Raw genomic sequence first — 21522 nt, 5'->3', positions numbered from 1 at the left:
AAAGGTTGCAAGTTCGAAGCCCCGAGTCAGTGTGAGCTGCTGACTGTCAGCCCAGCTTACTGTTGATTTAAGCAGTTTGAAAACAGTTTTAGCTGTAAATAGAGAATTTAGGTACTGCTAAAAGCAGGGGAGGTGTTTGACAACACTATAAAGAAAGAAGATCAGAAAATGCCCGGTGAACAAAAGGAAGTAGGAAGTCCTGATGGCTCTTTGTCATAGAGGATGGAGTGGCAGCACTCCCTGTGGCTGAAATCGAGGCCAACGTTCCATGGCATCAAAAAAGCTGGACATTGAGTCAAAACATACTTCCTTCTGTTCTGTCTCTGTATTCTGTCTATACAAAGCAGCATTGAACGTTTGCCGTGTATGTGTACTGTGATCCACTTTAGTCATTTATTTGATGACTGTCCTCCATTTGCATTTCAGCCTTCTGTGATATTTGCCATTGATCATTGAAAGGATTACCAAGAAATGAGTCGGGTAGGTACATGCATTATACCACTAATTTCAAAAGTATTTGGTGAAACTCTATTTCGATTTCGAGGTTTGAAACTTTCATAGGTCTGAAACTTTCTAGCTATTCTAGCTATTAGTAAGAAAATTTAGACCTACCAATCTGCATAAACAGTTGGTTTTGTTGTTGTTTTTTTTAAAAAAAAAAACAAACAAACAAACACCTCTTGGTCTGTTTAATCAGATGTTAATAGCTCTGAACATTCAATTTTATTATTTAAACATTTTCCTCACACTATTACTTAAAGACAATTTATTTTTCTGCAAATTCGAAGAATTGACCTGGAAGTAGCTAGATAAAGAGCAGGACACCAAGACCTCACTATCACTGGAGTCTCGAGAACTACTGGTTTTACAAAGACAGCACTTCCATAATGTGCATGTGGTCTTTCCAACACTAAGATCATTTGGACATTTCTGGTGTTTTTCCCTATGTGTTTCTTGGGCACACAGCATGTCACATTTCTTATCTCGACATAGTTCATAAAGCACCTGTTCTTTGGCAGCTGACATGCCTTCAATGTTGATTGTGATTATTGTCATGGTTGGTCCTGAAAAGTTTCGTTTGTTTGTTTGGTTGGTTGGTTGCATGCTGCAAGTTGCTTTAGGTGTTCTTACAGCCTATTATAGGGAAAAATAGCTGATTCCTAATCCATTTAAAACACAGACGTGTGCCTTTCATCTTAAGAACAGACAAGCATCTCAAGCTCTGAGGATTACCTGGGAAGGGATCCCACTCGAGCATTGCAGCACACCAAAATACCTGGGAGTTATTCTGGACTGTGCACTGCTTGAATCTCAAGCAAAAAGTGGGTGCTAGAAATAATATCATACGAAAACTGACTGGCATAACCTGGGGATCACAACCAGATACAGTGAAGACATCTGCCCTTGTGCTTTGCTACTCCGCTGCTGAATAGGCATGCCCAGTGTGGAAAACACCTCACCATATTAAACAGTGGATATGGCTTTTAATGAGACATATCACATTATCACAGGATGTCTACACCCCACATCACTGGAGCAATTACACTGTTTAGCTGGTATTGCACGACCTGACATCCCCCAGGAAGTAGCAGCTAGCAATGAAAGGACCAAGACAGTGACATCTCCGGCCCATCCTATGTTATCAGCCAGCAAGCCAATGTCTTAAGTCAAGAAACAACTTCATGACCTACAGAGAAACTCACAGGAACACCTCAGCAAGTGAGAGTCCAAAAGTGGCAGGGTAAAACCCAGCACCTCAATCAATGGCTGAGACCAGATGAGAAACTTCCTCCAGCGCACACACAAGAGTGGATGACCTGGAAGGCACTGGACAGGCTGCACTCTGGCACCACAAGATGCAGAGATAACCTTAAGAAATGGGGCTACAAAGTGGAGTCCATGACATGTAAGTATGGAGAACAGCAAACCACAGACCACTCACTACAATGCAACCTGAGCCCTGCCACATGCACAATGGAGGACCTTCTCACAGCGACACCAGAGGCACTCCAAGTGGCCAACTTCTGGTCAAAAGGAATTTAGCATAATGTCAAATTCTTTTTTTAAACTTTGTGTTTTTAAATGCATTTTAACTGCACCCTCAGCTCATTTCTGACCAGATAAATCAGGGGTCCTCAAACTTTTTAAATTAGAGGGCCAGGTCACAGTCCCTCAAACTGTTGGAGGGCCAGGTTATAATTTGAAAAAATAATTACGAATTCCTGTGCACACTGCAGATATCTTATCTGTAGTGCAAAAAAAAAAAACACTTAAAAACAATACAATAATTAAAATGAAGAAAATTTTTAACAAATATAAACTTATTAGTATTTCAATGGGAAGTGTGCGCCTGCTTTTGGTTGGTGAGATAGGATTGTTGTTGCTGTGTGCTTTCAAGTCATTTCAGACTTAGGTTGACCCTGAGTGAGGGCCAGGTAAATGACCTTGGAGGGCCGTATCTGGCCCTCGGGCCTTAGTTTGAGGACCCCTGAGATAAATAAATAAATAAGAGCTACTGGAAGACCATACCTTCTGTTCTCAATAGAACATCATAAGGAGACTAGCATTATTTTTTCATAGTCTAAGGAAAATACATTTGCTTCTTCCTGCTTTATCTATTCTTTTGAATTACGTGTATTAAGACTGTGAGCTTGCAAACGAGGTCTGTTTTATCTTTAAATATGCAGAAGGCTTATCTAAATTTAGCTACTTTAAAAGTGTATCGCACCATTAGTCACAATAAGTTGATGCTGATATATTTCAAATGTACGTTTAAGTGTGCCAAGAGCCAGCAGAGAAATTTGCCAGCATTTGGAACAAAATGCACCCCAATTGCTGGCCTATCCAAACCACATCACACACTCAACTTTCCTGAACCAAAAAAAAATAATCCATTAGACTCTTAAGACTATACCAATCCCAAAACAGTACGCTGATGGAAACAACACAACCTTGATTCCATAAAGGGGAAAGAGTATCTACCTACCATGTTTATTTTTCTTGGAAGTGGCACTGGGGTCTCTGGCAATGCATGGGCCACATCATTGGAGTCCTCAGAGGTTTGTTTTTGGACGGTCTCTTTAGACTGTACCTTTGGAGAAAGATCCAAGGAATGAGATTTTTGATTTGCCTCTGAAGGCTGAGGCTTTGGCGATATTTCACCTGGAGTTTTAGCCAAAGCATCTCCTAGTTGAGGCTTTGGAGGAAGGTCCTTCATTTGTGGTTTTGGAGGTAAGTCTGCAAGTTGTGGTTTTGGTGGCAGGTCTCCTAATTGAGGTTTTGGGGGTAGTTCTCCTGGTTTAGGGGGTAAATCTCCAATTTGAGGTTTTTGGGGCAGTTCCAGAGCCTGAGGCTTAGGTGGTAAGTCTCCAGATTGTGGCTTCTGTGGTACATCTATACAGAGTGAAGCTGACTTCTGAAACATTTCTGAATGTTGACTGGACTTATCTATTGAAGGAAGATGGATTGTTTCTATTTTTCTTAGTGCCACTGAAATAGAAAATACAATGAGAAGAAATTTCAAAGCAATTCTTATGTTTCTGTAAAATTAAAATTCTACCCATTCCTCACTCCCATGCTGCGGATGCCACTTACCCACTGTGAGCTGAGCTCAGAATGTTAACTTGAAAAATGGAATGACCTACTTTGCTTGATTTTTCTTTTCTGCTCTAATCATTACTGTTATATTACTGGCCTACACAAATGCACTGTGTTTCACATTACTAACATCTTGGCAAAAAAAAAAAATTACTACTTTTTTTTTGAACGTTAAAAAGGCATGCACAAAAAGGCCTCCTACCCAATCAGAAGGAGAGTGCAGCTGGCCATCCCATTCATGCCTCAGAACACTGAACACTATGTTCATTCCTTGAACTAGTACCCAAGCCATTACAGACATGAACATCTTTTCATTCCCTGGTTAATGATACTTAAGGAATCCACCTTGAAACACTAATGGAAACAGTGTTTTTTTACCTGTGATAACTGAAAAGTGACCATTGTGAGATGAGTTGCTCCTCTCTCACATCCTAACAGGCAAGAATGGTACAGATCTTTGTGGAGCAAATCCTGAGAAGATCGGCTGATTTGTCTGCTAATAGATTGTTGTAGGTTTTTCAGGCTATATGGCCATGTTCTAGAAGCATTCTTTCCTGACGTTTCACTTGCATCTATGGTAGGCATCCTCAGAGGTTGTGAGGTCTATTGGCAACTAGGAAAATTCGGTTTATATATCTGTAGAATGTTCAGGGTGGGAGAAAGAAGTATTGTCTGTTGGAGCTGGGTGTGAATGTTTCAATTGGCCACCTTGAGTAGCATTTGATGGCCTGATGGTTTTTAGTTGTGGCTTGTTACTGCCTAGGGGAATTCTTTGAGTGGTGATTAACTGTTCCTAATTGTTTGTTGTCTGGAGTTCCCTTGTGTATGCGTGTTGTTCTTTATTTACTGTTATAATTTTAGAGATTTTTTTAAATACTGGTAGCCAGATTTTGCTCATTTTCATGGTTTCTTCCTTTTTGTAGAAATTGTTCACATGCTTGTGGATTTCAATGGCTTCTCTGTGTAGCCTGACATGGTAGTTGTTAGAGTGGTCAAATAATATGCTATGTCCAGATTGGTTTATCAGGTGCTCTGCTATGACTGACTTCTCTCGTTGAAGTAGTCTGCAGTGCCTTTCATCATCCAGAAGGTCCCAGGAGACTACAGCTATGTTTCATCATTGCCTCACCAGTGGGACAATGAATTCTATGAACAGAAAGATTGAGTAGCTAAGGAACAGAAAGATTGAGGATCCCTCTCAGCCCAGTCATATCAAATTTCTACATGGAACACGTTGAAAAACAAGTTCTGGAAACAGCAACAAAAAGCCCACTACATGGTTCAGATATGTGGATGACACCTTCACCATTTCGAACCTCTGAGGAAGCTTGCCATAGATGCAGGCGAAGCATCAGGAGAGAATTCTTCTGGAGCATGGCCATATAGCCCAGAAAACACACAAAACCCCAGTGATTCAGAAAGTCTTCAACAATACATTAAACTATGATTTCTTTTCAGTGAAAGGAAGGAAAACCTCAGATGAGGCGTATAGAACTCCTCCTAAAATGAGTGTGAGAAACTTGCTGGTGTCCCATGAATAGATTGCTTGTTTACATGTTGGAGTAGCAGCCTGCCAAACAAGGGTTTAGCAAAAGCTTAAGTTATTCAATCTGTAATGCTTTGCGAAGGTGAAGACTGACTTCTGGGGCCCTGCCTAGCAGATATCTACCAGAAGGATACTGATGCCAAGAGAATGAGCAACCATTTTTCCAGGTAAAAAAAGATCCAGAAGCTTCACAGCACATTAAGTTGTAAATCTTAATCCACTTGCTGAGTGAGAAAAGTGAAAACATCTCTATGGATTGTGGTTGAAAGGAAACAAAGAGAAAATAAGGAAGACAGAATTTTTTAGACACACACACACACACGGAACATTGCACATTTGAAGTGGACCATATATTTTCAAGGGGTTTCTCAGGATGAGGCCAAAAGAATGGCAGGATTACTTCCTGTGCCCTACGAGAAGGAGAGTTTATTTGTGGGGTGTAAGTTGGATTGAGACGTAGGACCATTGTTTCCAAACAAATGACAAACAGCTCTTTCTTGGCTGAAAGGCCTCGTAGCTGTGATAGTGAACAGAACTTCTGGCCATGAGAAACAGCACCTTCCAGGACATTGATTTCAAAGAACAAAACTTTCAAAACTTTTAACATCTTGTGGATGAGGATGGGCAGCCATGTATAGCTGGTAAAGAAGAGCGCCTGAGGAATCTCCTTATGTGTGGGTGAAGGAAAGACTAATAATGCCTTGCTTGTGAAGAAGAAAGGCGTTTATTGCTGCAATCTGTCTTTTTATGTTGTTGGGTCAAAGGCCTCTAACAGTTCCTTCCTGTAAATTACTAACAGAGATGAAGCAGACAGTGGGTTTTTGTGAGTTTTCTGGGCTGTATAGCCATGTTCCAGAAGCATTCACTCCTGACATTTCACCCCCATGTATGGCAGGCAACCTCAGAGGTTGTGAGGTCTGTTGGAAACAAGGCAAGTGGGGTTTATATATCTGTGAAATGTCCAGGGTGAGAGAAAGAACTCTTATCTTTTTGAGGCAAGTGTGAATGCTGCAATTGAACACTCAAAAACAGGGGAATTCTAGAGAAGAAGCAATCAGGCTCAGCTAATCACCTCCCAAAAAAGGATTCATCCAGGCAGGAAGCAGCCAAGCCTTGAAGCTGCAAGGCTTTTCAATGCTAATCAAGGGGATCAATTGCAGCATTGAGCCTAAACTCAGCTATGTTCCCTCTATCTCAGCCATATTGTTTTTCATGATGTTATTATGACTGTGTTTGCTTTACTATTTTATTGATTGATTTTAATTGTGTCTCTGTTTTTATCTGTATTTTTGGGCCTGTCCCTTTTTAAGCCGCCCTGAGTCCCCTATGAGAGATGGTTGGTGGGGTATAAAAATAAAGTTGTTATTGTTATTGTTGTTGTTATTGCTACTACTACTACTACTACTACTACTACTCTCAGCGCTTGGATCACATATTTTTATTTATTTAAAATGTTCAAAATAAATAAATACTACTACTACTACCACAACTACTACTCTCAGCGCTTGGATCACATAGAATAGGATAAGATGGCTTTCCCCCTGTGGTTTACTTGAAATCCCTGGAGACAACATGAATGAAGCACTTCCTGAATATCCTGCAATCCCTACTGGAACAACAACAACACAAAACACATGGATCAATAAATTGTTCAAATGAATGTAACTCCAGTGTGTCACCAATGCCACCGTGATTTGGGGAAACAAATGTAGTGCTGAAGACAATCCCAAGGGCCTTGCACTGTCAATGGTTGTTCGGATAGGCATTATCCGTGATGTGTAAGTAAACTTTGAGCAGATTGAAAGAAGCCAGGAAGTTTGGCAGGTAAAAGTCTTCTACGACGTGTTCCAAAATGTGTGTCCATGACAAACAACCATATTGGCCATACAGGGCATTTTTCTTGGGTACAATCAAAGCTATTGAATAAATGCACCTGGACTTTTGAGAAGTGTTTTTCAATCTACACTAAGTATAAATTACTTTCAGTAGTATTTCAGTATTTTTCTGGGGTCCTGGACTGTGAGAAGGAAATGAAGAAGTTGATGACAGTGAGTAAATCCTCCTCTAATTGTAGTCAGTACTCAGAGAACTAATGTTGGCTGATAATAGTCCCAAAATGCATGTAAGCTCCTGGCCAATCTGTGAGTGGCATCAAGTCTGCTGTTTTTATTTTCCTGAGTGAGGGTTGAGAATTGCTTGGGCTCTGCGCCTGGTAGAAGAACTAAAAGTTTCAGTTGTGGTCTGATCTATATGAAAAAGAAGAATGATTATGCCTTATGTTCTCCTCCTTTTGATTTACATTCCTCTTGATTGGTTTCAATCAGCACAAGTGCCAAAGAATTTTCACAAAATATTATACCTAAAAATGAGGCAAAGGTTAGATTTTGTTTGGAATGTGTGACCAGTCATGACCTGTAACCTAGTACTAAACTGCATGGTATTGAAATGAGCCATCTACTGTGATGGGAAATCAACAATCCATTAATCATTTTTGACACTGTTGCTTGGAATCTCTTTTACTAATTCCTATTCCTTATGCTTGGAGGATCTAACAACTATAGCAAGAGGAAAAAACCTGCCTGTTTACTTCAGCCTTCCCATCTTCAGTTACTTTTAAGACAGATTCCTTATCTGTGGCAAAAACCAAAGGGAAGGCCAGAGCAAAACCAGGAGGATCCACAAGGGGGATCTGTAGCACAGACATCACATTTTAGTAAGGTCTTGTTCCATTACTACAGTCATGAAATCAATAGGAAAAGAATGTCTAATGGAAATGTACTACTCTGGAGAAACGCTCTCTGTTCCCTGTGAGAGATTAGGAACTTAAGTACAGATGAACAAACGAGATCTAGGATCTTAATGGACCCCTTTTAATGGCTTTTTAAAAATAAGAGGGGGATATCTTCTCCCTGAAAGAACTGGTCAGAGGGGACTCTGCTCTTTTTCCTCCCCCAAGAGGTCTCCATTTTAAGTGGGTAGGGATAGATTGCTATCCATGATGATCACTAAGAAAATAGCAGGCACGAAGTTTGAGTTAGACCGAGGCAACAATTCACTGTATTTGTGCTTCTTTACAGGGGACTTTGCCTTAAAAATAAAGTTTGTTTTAAAAAAAAGTCTTTCTGTTCCAGTCAGAGATGGCTGGCTAGCAAGCAAAATGAGAGCGGAGTGACAGACAGCAAAGAGACTGACTTTCTCAGGAGTTGCTCCCACCAGAGGTTTCTCTTCAAATGGCTGTACCATTTTTGCCTATCAGGGCAAGAGGTCAATCATTCTCAGGATGTTGTCACCCTCACAGTTGGGAAAGGTGTAACTTCTTGCTCTTGAAAACTCACAAAGCATTTGAGCCTCATTTTTTCTTCCCATGGATCACTATCTGTAATAATACTTCCATGTGAATTTCCAAGACCAGCGGACAGTGGACAAACAAGGAGTGCACTTGGAAAGACGAGAGTGCCTGAGATTGAGAGATCCTATCAATTAAAAGCATTCCCTTCTAGACTACATGGTCCAGTTGTGTAAGTCATTTTAAATTAGCCCTGTACACATGCATGCTCACACAGATATTGTAAACCCCTTACCTTTCTGAGGTAGTTTTGGAAGAACCCTTGGGCCTAGTGCAGTCTTGGCAGTCCCACTGTTGACAAACAGATGCACAAAATGTATAATGAAAGCTCAGAATGTCTCATCAACATTATCAATGCATTTCTCACATACTGGAAAACACCATGATAGTGGAGCTGCCTTAGTCAAACAGTATACTGTTGCATATATTCTGTGTATATAGGCTGTTGCCCATTTTTCTTGCATGGCAGGGGATTGGACTGGATGGCCCATGTGGTTTCTTCTGATTCTACGATTCTATATTCAAGAGTCAACAGTCTGCACATGTTTGCTCAGAAAATGATTTAGTACTTATTATTTATTTACTATACTTGTATACCACCTTTCTCAGCCTATCCACGACTTAATCTTGACATGTCCAAATAAATTATTGCAAGGACTAAATCTGAATGAAAAAAAAAACCCAAGAGCTAAACAATGTTTGCTCTTAAAATCCTGATCGTGTCCAACTCTGTGGGGTGGTGCTCATCTTCATTTCTAAGCTGAAGACCTGGTGTTGTCCGTAGACACCTCCAAGGTCATGTGGCCGGCATGACTGCATGGAGCGCCATTGTCTTCCCGCTGGAGTGGTACCTATTGATCTACTCACATTTCCATGTTTTTGAACTGCTAGGTTGGCACATAATAATAATTACAAAACCATAAACTCCATATTCGGAGCTCCTTCCTACACGTGCAATGGGAGCCAGCATGGTATAGTGGTCTGAGTGTTGGACTCTGAAGACCAGGGTTCAAATCTTGGTCATAAGATATCCACTTGCTGACTATGAGCAAGGCCCAGAAAACCCTATGAAAACCATAAGATAAAAATTCTTACCTAGATTGTTGAGACATCCCTTCAAACTTGTTTACAGCCTTTGAGGCTGGGGGACCTAAATCATTACCTAGGAATTAAAAAAAGTTGAATAAATCTTTTCATGGAAAATGAGCACAATGGCAAATGAAAGCAGAAAGAGTAGGCAGCTTTGCAGTAATACGTTTTTTAAAAGATATTGACCAAAATCCTCCATCATGGTCTATATTACACAGATTTGTGCACACTGAGCTACATAGCACAGGCACAACGAAACTCAATTAGTGAACTGCAAAGATGTTCATCGGGACTCTGGCAAAGATGCACCTTGGTACTCCCCAGCTGGTATCCTGAGCACAATGGTCACTCTGACATCTTCCCAATGCAGTAATGTGACAGGAGCTCCTAGTTAGAGATGGACATTACAGAACTGCCCAAATTCCCTTAAGAAGATGTAAGGCCCCAACAGTATTCCGGCCCTAATGATTTAAAGCTAGATGACACAAACAATATATAGTAAGGTGTTCTTATGGAATACCTATTTGATTAATTGCAAGTCAGGTTTCTACTAGAGGAAGAATATTTAAAGGAAACAGTAAGTCAAATGACAACCTGCCTTCAAGATGATTTTACTCCACTAGACATTTCATATTTGGAAGATCCTAAGAACACACACTTTTTGTGAAAACCTTTTACTGTTACATTTAGGCCTCATTCACCCGCACCTAGACCACCATGGAAAGCTTTTGCATGTGAACTGGACCAGAGATAATAAATTATGTTTTTGGCAAGATGCGACTGATGAATTAGGCTGCAATCCAAATAGGCCTGTTAGTTTTTACAGCAGGCATGGGCAAACTTCAGCTCTCCTGGTGTTTTGACTTCAACTCCCACAATTCCTAACAGCTGGCTGTTAGGAATGGTGGGAGATGAAGTCAAAACACCCGGAGGACCAAAGTTTGCCCATGCCAGCTTTATAATCTCGTAAGACTTAGTTAGATTTCCTAAAACCGATTCACATGCCTCTTTGCATAGAAATATGATAGAGATAACAAGATGCCACCAGAGTTTTAACTTGCTCTCCAAATGTGTTTCAGATGGCCTAAGATATAACCAATCCATAAGGGGATGCTGGGAAAAAAGGAAGGGCGTTTTGATATACCTATGAGCTTTGACGAGGTAAGAATGGATGGAATTTGTAAGAGAACTGAAAACACAAGATAAAAGGAATAAGAAAGGTCCAAACTAAAAGCAAAACAATATATGTATTAGAAACTACTAAGGTACATTCAAGCTTCCTTCAAAATGATGTGTTATCTCAAGGGATTATTTCAGTTTGGGAACTAAATATGAGACACAGATGAATACAGAGCCAAAAGGAATGAGATTGCCTCTTCTCCTCTATTCTTGTCATTTCAATATTCTACCTCCTTATCCAATGGGCTGATATTAGGGGTGCAGATCCCTATTAGGGGTGCTTAGAAATATGCACCCCTAATATCAGCCCATTGGATAAGGAGGTAGAATATTGAAATGACAAGAATAGAGAAGAGGCAATCTCATTCCTTTGTTATGCTCCTTAATTTATGGATGCCCCAAACATCCATAAACATGCAAAACGATGCATCTATGGTAAGCAGGACATGTTTTTAAAAAAAGGCAAACCAGTTTGGTGAACAAGAGACAAAGCACAGGTGACCCCCATTTGCCATGCAACAATTGCTTGCTGACTGACATGAAAAACAGGGCACAATGTAATATTTGGCTGGGTCAGAGGGAAAGGTAACACAAATAACAAACGTGTCATTTCTGTCGCAGGCTTAAAAACATATTTACCACTATTTTAACCCCCCAGTGGCGCAATGGGTTAAATCCTTGTGCTAGCAGGACTGCTGACCGAAAGGTCGGCAGTTCGAATCTGTGGAGTGGGGTGAGCTCCCATCTGTCAGCTCCAGCTTCCCATGTGGGGACATGAGAGAAGACTCCCACATGATGGTAAAACATCCAGGTGTCCCTGGGCAACATTCCTGCAGACGCCAATTCTCCCACACCAGAAGTGACTTGTAGTTTCTCAAGTTGCTCCCAACATGAAAAAAACCTTTTTTAAAAATTGTCTTTTGCACAATGATTTAAAGGTTTCTTCTTATGTATTAATACAAATGAAGAAATCAAACAGCATCCGTTGGAACAAGCCAGTAACCATTGTACCTCAGTGAGGAACAGTATTGTTTGCTTGTGTTATAAAATGGCTAGACATATCTTTCCTTACCATTAGTTTTACCTGTTGTCATATATATGTAAATGTCAATCTACAAGAATTGCTCATAATCATACAGATGAATACAATTTTGACCAGTGGACTGATATAGTCTTCATTCATATTCAGCTATCATTGTATTTGAAATTTCCTCAATTTTTGAAATTATCTCATACATATTAAGTTTCAAAGATGCTATACAACTCCTGATTCTGTATTTCTATATGCTGAACTCGTATTTTTAAATCAAATAAAATATATAAAGTTTTTTATTTCTCTAAAAATGTTGCCATTGGAATTAAACACATTATATTCGAATGTGCAATTCAAGTAATTCCACTTCTTTTTAGAAGTAAGCGAAATGGGTTTAAAAACAATCATTTTAGGAAAACATGCTGCACAAAAATATTACATCATTTTAGGAAAGTGTTACAGTACATTAAATGTACTTCGTCAATGACACTGCTGTCATCTCTTCCTTTTAGGAATGTAAGATGCTAACTGTACAAACTCTGAACTTTAGAATATTTTCAGGTTGACTATAAGAACAGCATGGCGCAGTTTGGTAAAGATAGTCACTTGGAGATTGCCTCATGAAAAGTAACTTAAATTCTTTGAACTATCATCTACCAACACAAACTCTGGGTTGTTCTACACTTGTGCAAAACTAAGCAAAGTGATTCAAGTAATAGATCTGTCCACTCTCCAGCACAGATGAATCAACATTCCTGCTCTTTCTGTCAATTTCTGTATTCTGCAAAGCATAGGAGAGGATAGAAACAAAATGACCAAGACACCTGCAGCCAGGAGGTGAATGGGTTGTGTGAGTTCATAGATAACTACTCAAAGAACCACAGGTACAGGTAAGTAACCTGTTCTTTTTCTTGGTCACTGTGACTCACAAATATGGGTCAATGGCAAGCTATATGGAGGATATGAATGAATAGGTTCCATGTAGTCATGAGAGGACATCTAGGGATGTAAAGGTTGGCATGCTCCTTTAGAAATTCTTTCATCTGTAGGTAGAAAAACCATGAAGAAGCTACTGGAGATATGGACTAGGCAGAAATTATAAACATATAAACTGTTAACTTGAGGAAGTTGTCCATCTGGATGGTAGATTGAGTAAAATTATTTCCTGGAAGTTTCCAAGAGAGACATAAACACTAACTTTAATACAGCAGATGAGGTCCATTATGAGATACAAATTAGAAAAATCAAAAATCTGATAAAACCTTGCTGCTGTGTCAGAAGATCCCAAGACAATGAGATATAATAGTATCTCCTTACTAGTGAGAGATGGAATGGCAATCATGCCTGACAAGGGCAATGTAAAATAACTAGAATCCAGGAGACCTGGTGGTGTTACTTTAATCCTTCATCAGTAACAGGAAGCAAGGGAAGCTATATGGTCCATTTCCTTCCCAATGGCAAAGGAAGGCATCCACCAATATTTTTGTCATGTGGAACAAAACATTCAAATTAACAGTCAAAGGGTGAGTTCGAGCTGGTTTTTGAAGATACAACCAAAGGAAGATGATCCTAAGACCTATGCGGTCAAGACTGAAAGCAATGGGTCCAGGTTAGACATAGACAGCAAGTGATCACCCAGAGGAGGATGTGGTATCATTGTCCGTTAAGGAATACAAAGCAGTTGGGTATTTTGATCTGCACATTTATGAGGGCTGTCACAAAAATGTCCTACTTGCTTCTTGAAAAGTCTAATCAGGGTTTAGTTATGGCCAGTGTGAAGACCATAAAATCTCCACTATGTGGGAGACTATGAACTTCATGATAAAAGAGGCGGCATTAGATGTCTTGGTGAAAAGTTTGAATCACTGAAAATAAATCAAGCTTAGGAAAGTGCAAGGCTGAGAAAAGCGGAAGTGGTGACATCTAGAGGAAAACAGATGTCTATCAACCCTACTAAACAGAGTTTGGGATTTTGACCATGCAAAGATAAATCTAGGCGCTCATGCTATGAGTACACTGCTATGAAGTAGACATGATCCAGAGAAACTGACAGTGCATACTGAGCATTTTCTAACACATCCTCATTTCTATTAAAGGAAACTTTATGACTTAAGGAACATGAAGCCAAACTTCCAATGGCTCTGAATGAATAAACGCAATGTCAGTCTGATCTCATCGTTCTGATGACACTGATCTCTATTATTCTTCTTGTCATGTGTACAGAACGCTTTGCATTTTTTCACATTTTTGAGAAATAGTATCTGAGACTCTCAGAGCTGAGACTGAAGGATGAATGAAGCACCCAGGATAGATGTTACTGAAGACAGAGTCCTGGGAAGCTTTTAAGGTACGATTGCTCTTGAATGTATTACTTTGTGGACATGGCTGAGACAGACGCAACACCTGCTGAAAACTATGCTTCCAAGATTCCATGTATACTAAAGAAAGACTTTTATGCTTCAAAACCTTCAGATGCTAAAAATAGTTCTTCATTGCATGATCAGAGAACAGTTTATACTTCTTCTATGTTTCAACAATGAAAATGAACATCATTTTGGGAAATCTTCTCCTTGCAATGCACTTAAAAAAATCTTTTCAGGGGCCAAGAACAATAAAATCAGATGCTGTGGGTTCCAATACCCATAAATGTACAAGGATACAAAATTCCAAAAAGATAAACTCTGAATTGTAGCAGTAAAATAGAGAAGAGGTGCTTCAATGAACTGCTACTGCAGCACATGACAGAACGAAAATGAGGGAAAGAGTGGAAAGAATGATGCATGCCAGTAGGAACTGAGGTGGGGCTATCACCAAAAATTACTTTCCGTATCTCTGGATGTTTCCAACGTACTCTGCAAACAAGCAGAACAACTCATATTTTTGAGCCATAGTGACCACAAAGAACTAAAATCACACAACTCTTCATTGATGACGAACAAGTCTTTATAACATAGAAAGAATTCATAGTCACCTGCTTTGCGTTAACAGGATATCATCTTTAAGAGTAGTTACTCAACTGTGGTTCACACTAATACTATGAAGAACCAAAACTATGCTTCCAAGATTCCATGTGTACCAAAGAACCAGGGTTTAGAGCTGCTTATTCCTTTCTCTAACTGGAGGGCTTCTGGAGGACAAGCACTGATTAATTAATGTTTGTCGCTTTGATGATCGTGCCAAACTGCAGCATATACCCTAATTTCTAAATTTCAAAGTACCATAATTTTATAGTCCAATATGCTAGCCAATAGTATGTCAATTCATACATCATGTCAACTCATAATCATGAGGTTAAAGTGACTTGTTATGAATAGTCTGAGTATCAATAGCAGAAAGAAAAGTGCATATTTGCCCGCATCACATGAGATTTGTCTTTACTCTGTATTTTAAAACTCACCCCAAGGAATTTGGCCCTTATTCTGGGGTCCATGAGGTAGTGGGCTTGGTGGGTCAGAGAGGGTTCTTTTGTGTCCAGGGGGTGGGGGTGGGGGCCTCTTCTTAGACAGAGTGGAGCTGCCACTAGTGGTTTGAGTGCTTAAAGGAAGGGTTGATGGAGGAACAGATGGACCTGTAAAACCAAACAAACATCTCATGTACACAAGGCAGGGTTAAAACCAAAGCAGCACAGAAGGAACTCAAAATAACACCACAGAAAAGTTTAGTAAAGGACTGAAAAACAGTGCGACATTCCAAACATTGGTAAATTTAACAAAAGACACTGCAAGCCCTTCTAGCCAATGGAAGTACTTTGAATAAAGCAGTCCACATATACACATATATAGACATCCTTAGTATAGCAGGAGAAACAATCACAAAGGGAATCTCGGTTTCATTTTTGAGACAACAGGCAATGTTTTCATTACTGTAAACATTATAGATCCAAACTTAGTCATATTTAGTGGAGACCGGGGGTGAGATTCCTAAAATCTGTGGTCTGCGTGCAACCTTCCGAAGGCCCTTTGCAGCATTGTTTGGGCTCTTGACAGAATGTTTCCCTTGTTATGGGAGGAAAAATTAGTTGCCAGTTCTAGTAACTTTCAGGGATGTCAATTCTCAGCAAATAATGGTCCCTTCCATCACCTTTCTAAAGTGTAAGCAGCTATTTTTGCAAAGCAAGAAGGGAATGTCTTGCTTTGCAAAAATAAGCAGCTATTTTTGCAAAGCAAGAAGTGAATGTCTAGCCACTGCCACGACATCTCCTGATGATCCAAAGGGCAGGAAATCAATCCCTGAACCTTTGAAACTTTTCCATACAATGCAAACTCACCAAAATCAATAAGACTTAAGCACAACTACCTTAAGTTCCATTGATTTCAACTAGTGTCCTTTATGGATGACTAAGTCTGGATCCAACCCCACATGCTTATGCATTTCAGTATTACAAATTGTAACTCTAATTTACAATAATTTTGATTCCACATATTTAAAAACTGGAAGGACAGGAAAAGCCCAAAGTATGAATGTCAGCTCTAGCCATGAATGCGCCAATGAATGCTAGTAATATAGGTCTGCTGAATAACCGCAAAACAATATAAAGCACTGAATATTTCACTTTGAAGAAGGTTTCTTCCAAAAAGTGGGATTTAAATATTTAAAACAAATGAAATAGAATCATAAAAGAAGTAGTAAATATAATTATGGCCATTAAAATGTATGAAATCTACTGTTTTATTATTCATGTAAGAAATGGATAAAGTATTATGCTCCGAAGGAAACATAAATTAGCACAGAACAATATAATTATTTTAAATATTGACTTACAATTTAAATTACCATATATTAGACCAAAACATTATCACTTTGGAATGTGGAATAAATAGTATAATTACATATTTTTGAAAATGAAAACAGATCCCTGAATCTGAAAGTGGGAGATAGAGATGATGATTTCAAATGGGACCTGCTAAAGTTAGAAAATGGCTCTGAATGAGAACAAATACAGTTACCTGGTTTGAGTTAAGAAGAACTATACAATATATTTCTCATGTGCTCCCTACTCCCATACATGGATCCCTCCTTCTTTTCCTAATTGGTTTTTAATCATAAATTACTGTGATGTCTAAGTCAGACACAATCTGGCTGGCAGTAACTAGAACTGCCTCCAAACATTAAAGTGGTTTCTAAGATCCAGCCACCAAAAATTCATCAAAAGGTTTTGGGAAGATATTTCTTGATTTGGCATGTATCTCATAGGAATAGCAGATGATGAGGAACACCAGAGGAACAACTTCTCTGGATCCAATTCAATATTTTGTAAAACTATTTGAAATGATGGATTCAGTGCCAGTACAGCTCTGGTGACACCAAAACCAAAGCCAGGTTAGGAATTGACCAAAGCTACTCTGCATGAAGCGCATATCCTTGAAGTGACTGGATATCCTTGAAGTGACTGGATTGACCTTGAAGGAGCTGGGGGTGGTGACGACCGACAGGGAGCTCTGGTGTGGACTGGTCCATGAGGTCACGAAGAGTCGGAAACAACTGAACGAATGTTCAACAACAACTCTGCATGTCCTTTGTTGTTTAAAATTCTCTGCCAGCTTCTAGAACCTGATCCATGATTACTACAGTCTCATAAACACACCACAGGCTGATATAGACAAACTTTAACAATATTGCAAGGGGTATGCAATGCAATATCAACAAACTAATCTGCAATAAGGTTATTACATTCTTCCACCATTTACACAAAATAAGTACAAATGCAATGAAACATGCCGTATCTTTTAGAACAAGCACACATTTCTCAACAAACTGCATGGTAAACCAAATAACTTTACCCCAAATGAGGTGACAGATGCCAGTCATGGGGACCACAGTACATTCGAACTTCAACTAGGGAACAATGAAGTCAACTTGGATGAAACTCTCACCACAGTTGAAACACCATACAGACTGTAAAACCTATACAACTACAGGTAAGTAATAATACTATCATAGTAATTCATATGCCGTGTCTTACATGCCAAGTAACATGCAGCCCAATTCTACACAAACCTAGCCTGGAATAAGCCCAGGTGAGCTCATTCCAAAGCAAACGTGCAGAGGATTTCAGTCTTAGAATGTTCAACTCTGCAAGAAAAAAATGTGTTGGAATTAACATTTCAATTACTCTTGCAAGCGAAAATAAAGCAATGCTTCTGCTTTGTACATGGCACAACGATCGAGCTAGCCTTTTCCTAGATCGACTATATTAAACGGATTATTCTCTTAATTTTCAGCCAATACATCTACAATAAATAATCCCAACCTCTCACAAATAAGGAAATACTTTGCACAGTGCTGAATATGCCACCTGTATTGTAAAATTAGTTTTTTTTAAAAAAAAAAGACAAAAATGCTGATATATATTTTACATTGACACAATGTTTATACACAGAAGCTATCATGTACAGAACTGTTCATATACAGTACTGTTCAGACACATGTGCAAAATTCATTCTCACTGTTTTTACCATTTCTTTCGTGTCTTCCATTTCTTCGGAAGCACGAAATGGGAAGCCCCCTCCATACACGAAAATCTGCTCAACATTAAAGCCTACTTTTGTGTGCATCCAAATTTGCCTCCTTGCCTTGGAAAGAGAGTGCGTGTAGCGGGGAATGGAGGCAGGACGGCCTGAAGCTCAGCTGCAGGCACCCTCCAGACCTGCCTGCACACTCTGCCACACATGCACTCTTGGAGAGTGTAGTGGGGCATGTATGGCGGGGCATGTAGGCACGCCCAGAATGCGCCTGCAGCTAAGTGCCTCTTACTCTGGAGTAGAAACAGCAGGTGCCAGGAAGAATGCACACTGGGAAGGGAAGCCAGTGAGTAGGAAGCTCCCCCCTCATAATGGTCTGATTTTCGGCCCCGAAATGCATGAACAAAAAAAAAAAAACCCTCCCAATTTCGAGAGGTTTTAAAAAAACGGATCGGGGGGCCCAAAGAAAGTCGGGACACGAAATGGGACAAAGTTGACCCTGAATGCACATGTATAATATATATTTAACCAGTGCATGACAGATACTTCAGAACCACAATTCTGATTAATGCTTTCACTGGTACTAAATGGAAAAATAAGATTTAGCTCCACAATATCAGGCTGTGAAGATTGTAGGTAAAGCTCTCAGTATCAAAAGGAAAGAACCAAACGTTCTGGACAAATGAAAATGTCTTCAGCCAAGGATGAAAAATGATACCAAATGACCTTTTCTGAGGACAGTATTCCAGAGTTGTTGTGCCAGAAAATAATGTCAAATCTCCAGTACAGACAACAACTATCACACTACTAAAGGTCCACCAATGTGATTCACAATGTATCTAATCAAAGCAATAGCTTTTATACCTTTGCTTAGAACACAGAAAACACACAAGAGAACATTCTTAGTGCCTGTTCTGAAACTCTAGAACTCTCTTCCTAAAGAGGTTAGATTAAAACCCTCCTTGTCTTCCTACGGGCAGCTGGAAACTATTTTGTATTAACAGGAATTTGAAGACTGAATGCTCAAGGTTTTGCACAATGAACTGTATTGTTTATTGCTGTTTTCTTTTTAATGGCTATGATTCGATGCAGTAACTATAAAACCAGATTTTCAGAACTTATGATCAAAGTCCAATTCTATTACTGAAGGAAAAATGTAAGAGATAAAAGTTGGCTGTTTGAACTTCTAAACATAATTTGAGTGAAACTAATTTCTTCCTGATTATTTCAAGCGGTTTGACAAAATATTCAGTTGAGCATTGCAAGAAGCTGAAATATAACAGATAGTTAACAAAAATATAAAAATGCCCATTAAACTAGAGAAGATTACAAGAAATTTTTAAAATGTAATTCACATCATACCTTTCCCAGCATTTCTAGGAGGAAGTGGAGGGGCATCTGCTGCTGTTGGAGACGTTGTGGAGTCCATACTTGAAGTGACAAAAATCTGATTGGGAAAGGCTCCATAGGAGAGTCTCTGCTTGTCCTTTGGAGTGCTAAGACCAGGAAGAGCCATTTTATCTTGGGGAGAAATACTGGAAGAATGGCAGAAGCTTTGTGGTCTAGGAGAACGCTCCTTTTTGATTGGGCTAGGCTGTGGGGACATTTAAAATACTTAGTATAACATGTGCTATTAACACAAATATTTTAATGCTACATCTTCTCACTGCTAAAGGAAATGTAAAACTGTAATCTATTCAAAGGATGTGAAAATGTTATGAAAAAGTGACAGATGCCAAAAGAGTGATTACGCAAGACTTTCCTTGTTGACTTCAATGGCCATTTGAATATACATCTTATTATGTGAGCAAATTTACTTCTACCAGAAGCTTAGAAACATCTATCCTTTATGTAACTAAAAACATTACCCTGCCTCCCCTCCCCCCCAAAAAATACAATTATGGATCTGTTAACATGTTAATTTGCTGGTTATTCCTTTCAGCTTGTGGTATCCTCCCGTAGCTCTTTCTTTTTGTATCATTTGTTCAACTTGCATAAGTTTACCTCCTTCCCTATTATTTTTTTATCCAATTTTTGAACCATTGCAATGGTTGTATAAATTTCTTAAAGGTCTTATTGTATGTATTTTTAAATGTGTTTTAAATGTGTTTTAAAGTGTATATTTTAAGGTATTGAATGGCTGCCTGGTTGTAAGCCACCTTGAGTCACCTTCAGGTTTGAGAAAGGCAGGAGAGAAATATCATAAATAAATAAATAAATAAATAATTACTTTGGGATTTTTGAAAATGAAAAACCGTATGTAAATATTAAAAATATATAATAATGAAAGTATCCATTAGTCATTACCATTGTTTCCACTTATTAAAATCTGCATTTCTTCAATTTTTTATTATTGTGACTCTGCTTCTGCACTTCCTTCTCCCATCATCTCTCCCTAAGCGAGTGGTTTTCTCCCTAAGCTAGACCCAACCTTTGGGCCTCTAGATGTTTTGGACTTCAATTTCCATGGTTCCTAACAGCTGGTAAGCTGGCTGAGATTTCTGGGAGTTCAAGTTCAAAACCCCTGGAGGCCCAAAGGTTGGGAACTACTGCCCTAAGCAAACCTGTGGACGTTCATTTATAACTGTACACATGCGGCCTGATGTCAAGTGTGAAGACCACCTGATAGAAACATATACCCAACTTTAGTTGAATTAGAACAGTGGTTCTCAACCTGGGATCCCCAGATGTTTTTGGCCTACAACTCCCAGAAATCCCATCCAGTTTACCAGCTGCAAGGATTTCTGGGAGTTGAAGATCAAAAACATATGGGGATCCCAGGTTGAGAACCACTGAATTAGAAGATGAATGAAATGCAGCATGCCTGACTGCTGTTCGGATGGCAAAGAGGTACATTTTCAGATGAAGAGAACAGAACTTATTTGAATTTCCTAATTGAAAGATCATGGCAGGACGATGAAGTGTGAAATGATCACAAAATTCCAAACTGGACTAATTTGATCCATGATTCCTATTTACCTTGTCATCCAAGTCATCATCACTTTCATCAATTTCATCCTGGCGGAGATTCCACTCATACTCTACATGGACATGTGGATTTAGCTTTCCTGTTTTGGCCTGAGAAAGCTGAAGAAATGAAATATAAAATATTGATTTTATGTTTATTAATTTTTTTTTAAAAAATGAGCATTTTGTTCTTTTCAGAGGCAGTCATAAACACAAACTCTAAATAACTGTAATCAAGCAATATAACCAAAACAAACTAAACACACACAAATAACTATTCCTTCTCAAAATACAGATTTTAGGG

At 39.1% G+C, this 21522-nt stretch overlaps 1 protein-coding gene across 5 annotated transcripts in view; it reads right to left on the bottom strand.

Annotated features, from left to right (window-relative positions):
- The window catches only part of ASAP1 (ArfGAP with SH3 domain, ankyrin repeat and PH domain 1), a 178994-nt gene that overhangs the window by 8839 nt on the left and 148633 nt on the right, over positions 1 to 21522 (bottom strand). For 4 of the 5 annotated variants that reach the window (XM_060775871.2, XM_067467283.1, XM_067467284.1 and 1 more), the window contains 6 exons: positions 21231 to 21338; positions 19614 to 19845; positions 15188 to 15358; positions 9585 to 9651; positions 8725 to 8780; positions 2987 to 3489 (listed from right to left, as the gene is read on the bottom strand). In XM_060775871.2, the coding sequence (XP_060631854.2) occupies positions 2987 to 3489; positions 8725 to 8780; positions 9585 to 9651; positions 15188 to 15358; positions 19614 to 19845; positions 21231 to 21338 (1137 nt within the window). The remainder of the gene's footprint in view (positions 1 to 2986; positions 3490 to 8724; positions 8781 to 9584; positions 9652 to 15187; positions 15359 to 19613; positions 19846 to 21230; positions 21339 to 21522) is intronic. The other variant, XM_060775877.2, reaches the window with a different exon arrangement.

The sequence above is a fragment of the Anolis sagrei genome, chromosome 4 (genome assembly GCF_037176765.1).
Source record: "Anolis sagrei isolate rAnoSag1 chromosome 4, rAnoSag1.mat, whole genome shotgun sequence".
NCBI classification, from domain to species: domain Eukaryota; kingdom Metazoa; phylum Chordata; class Lepidosauria; order Squamata; family Dactyloidae; genus Anolis; species Anolis sagrei.
The sequence above is the reverse complement of the archived record's forward strand: the minus strand, read 5'-3'. Positions and strand labels throughout refer to the sequence as shown.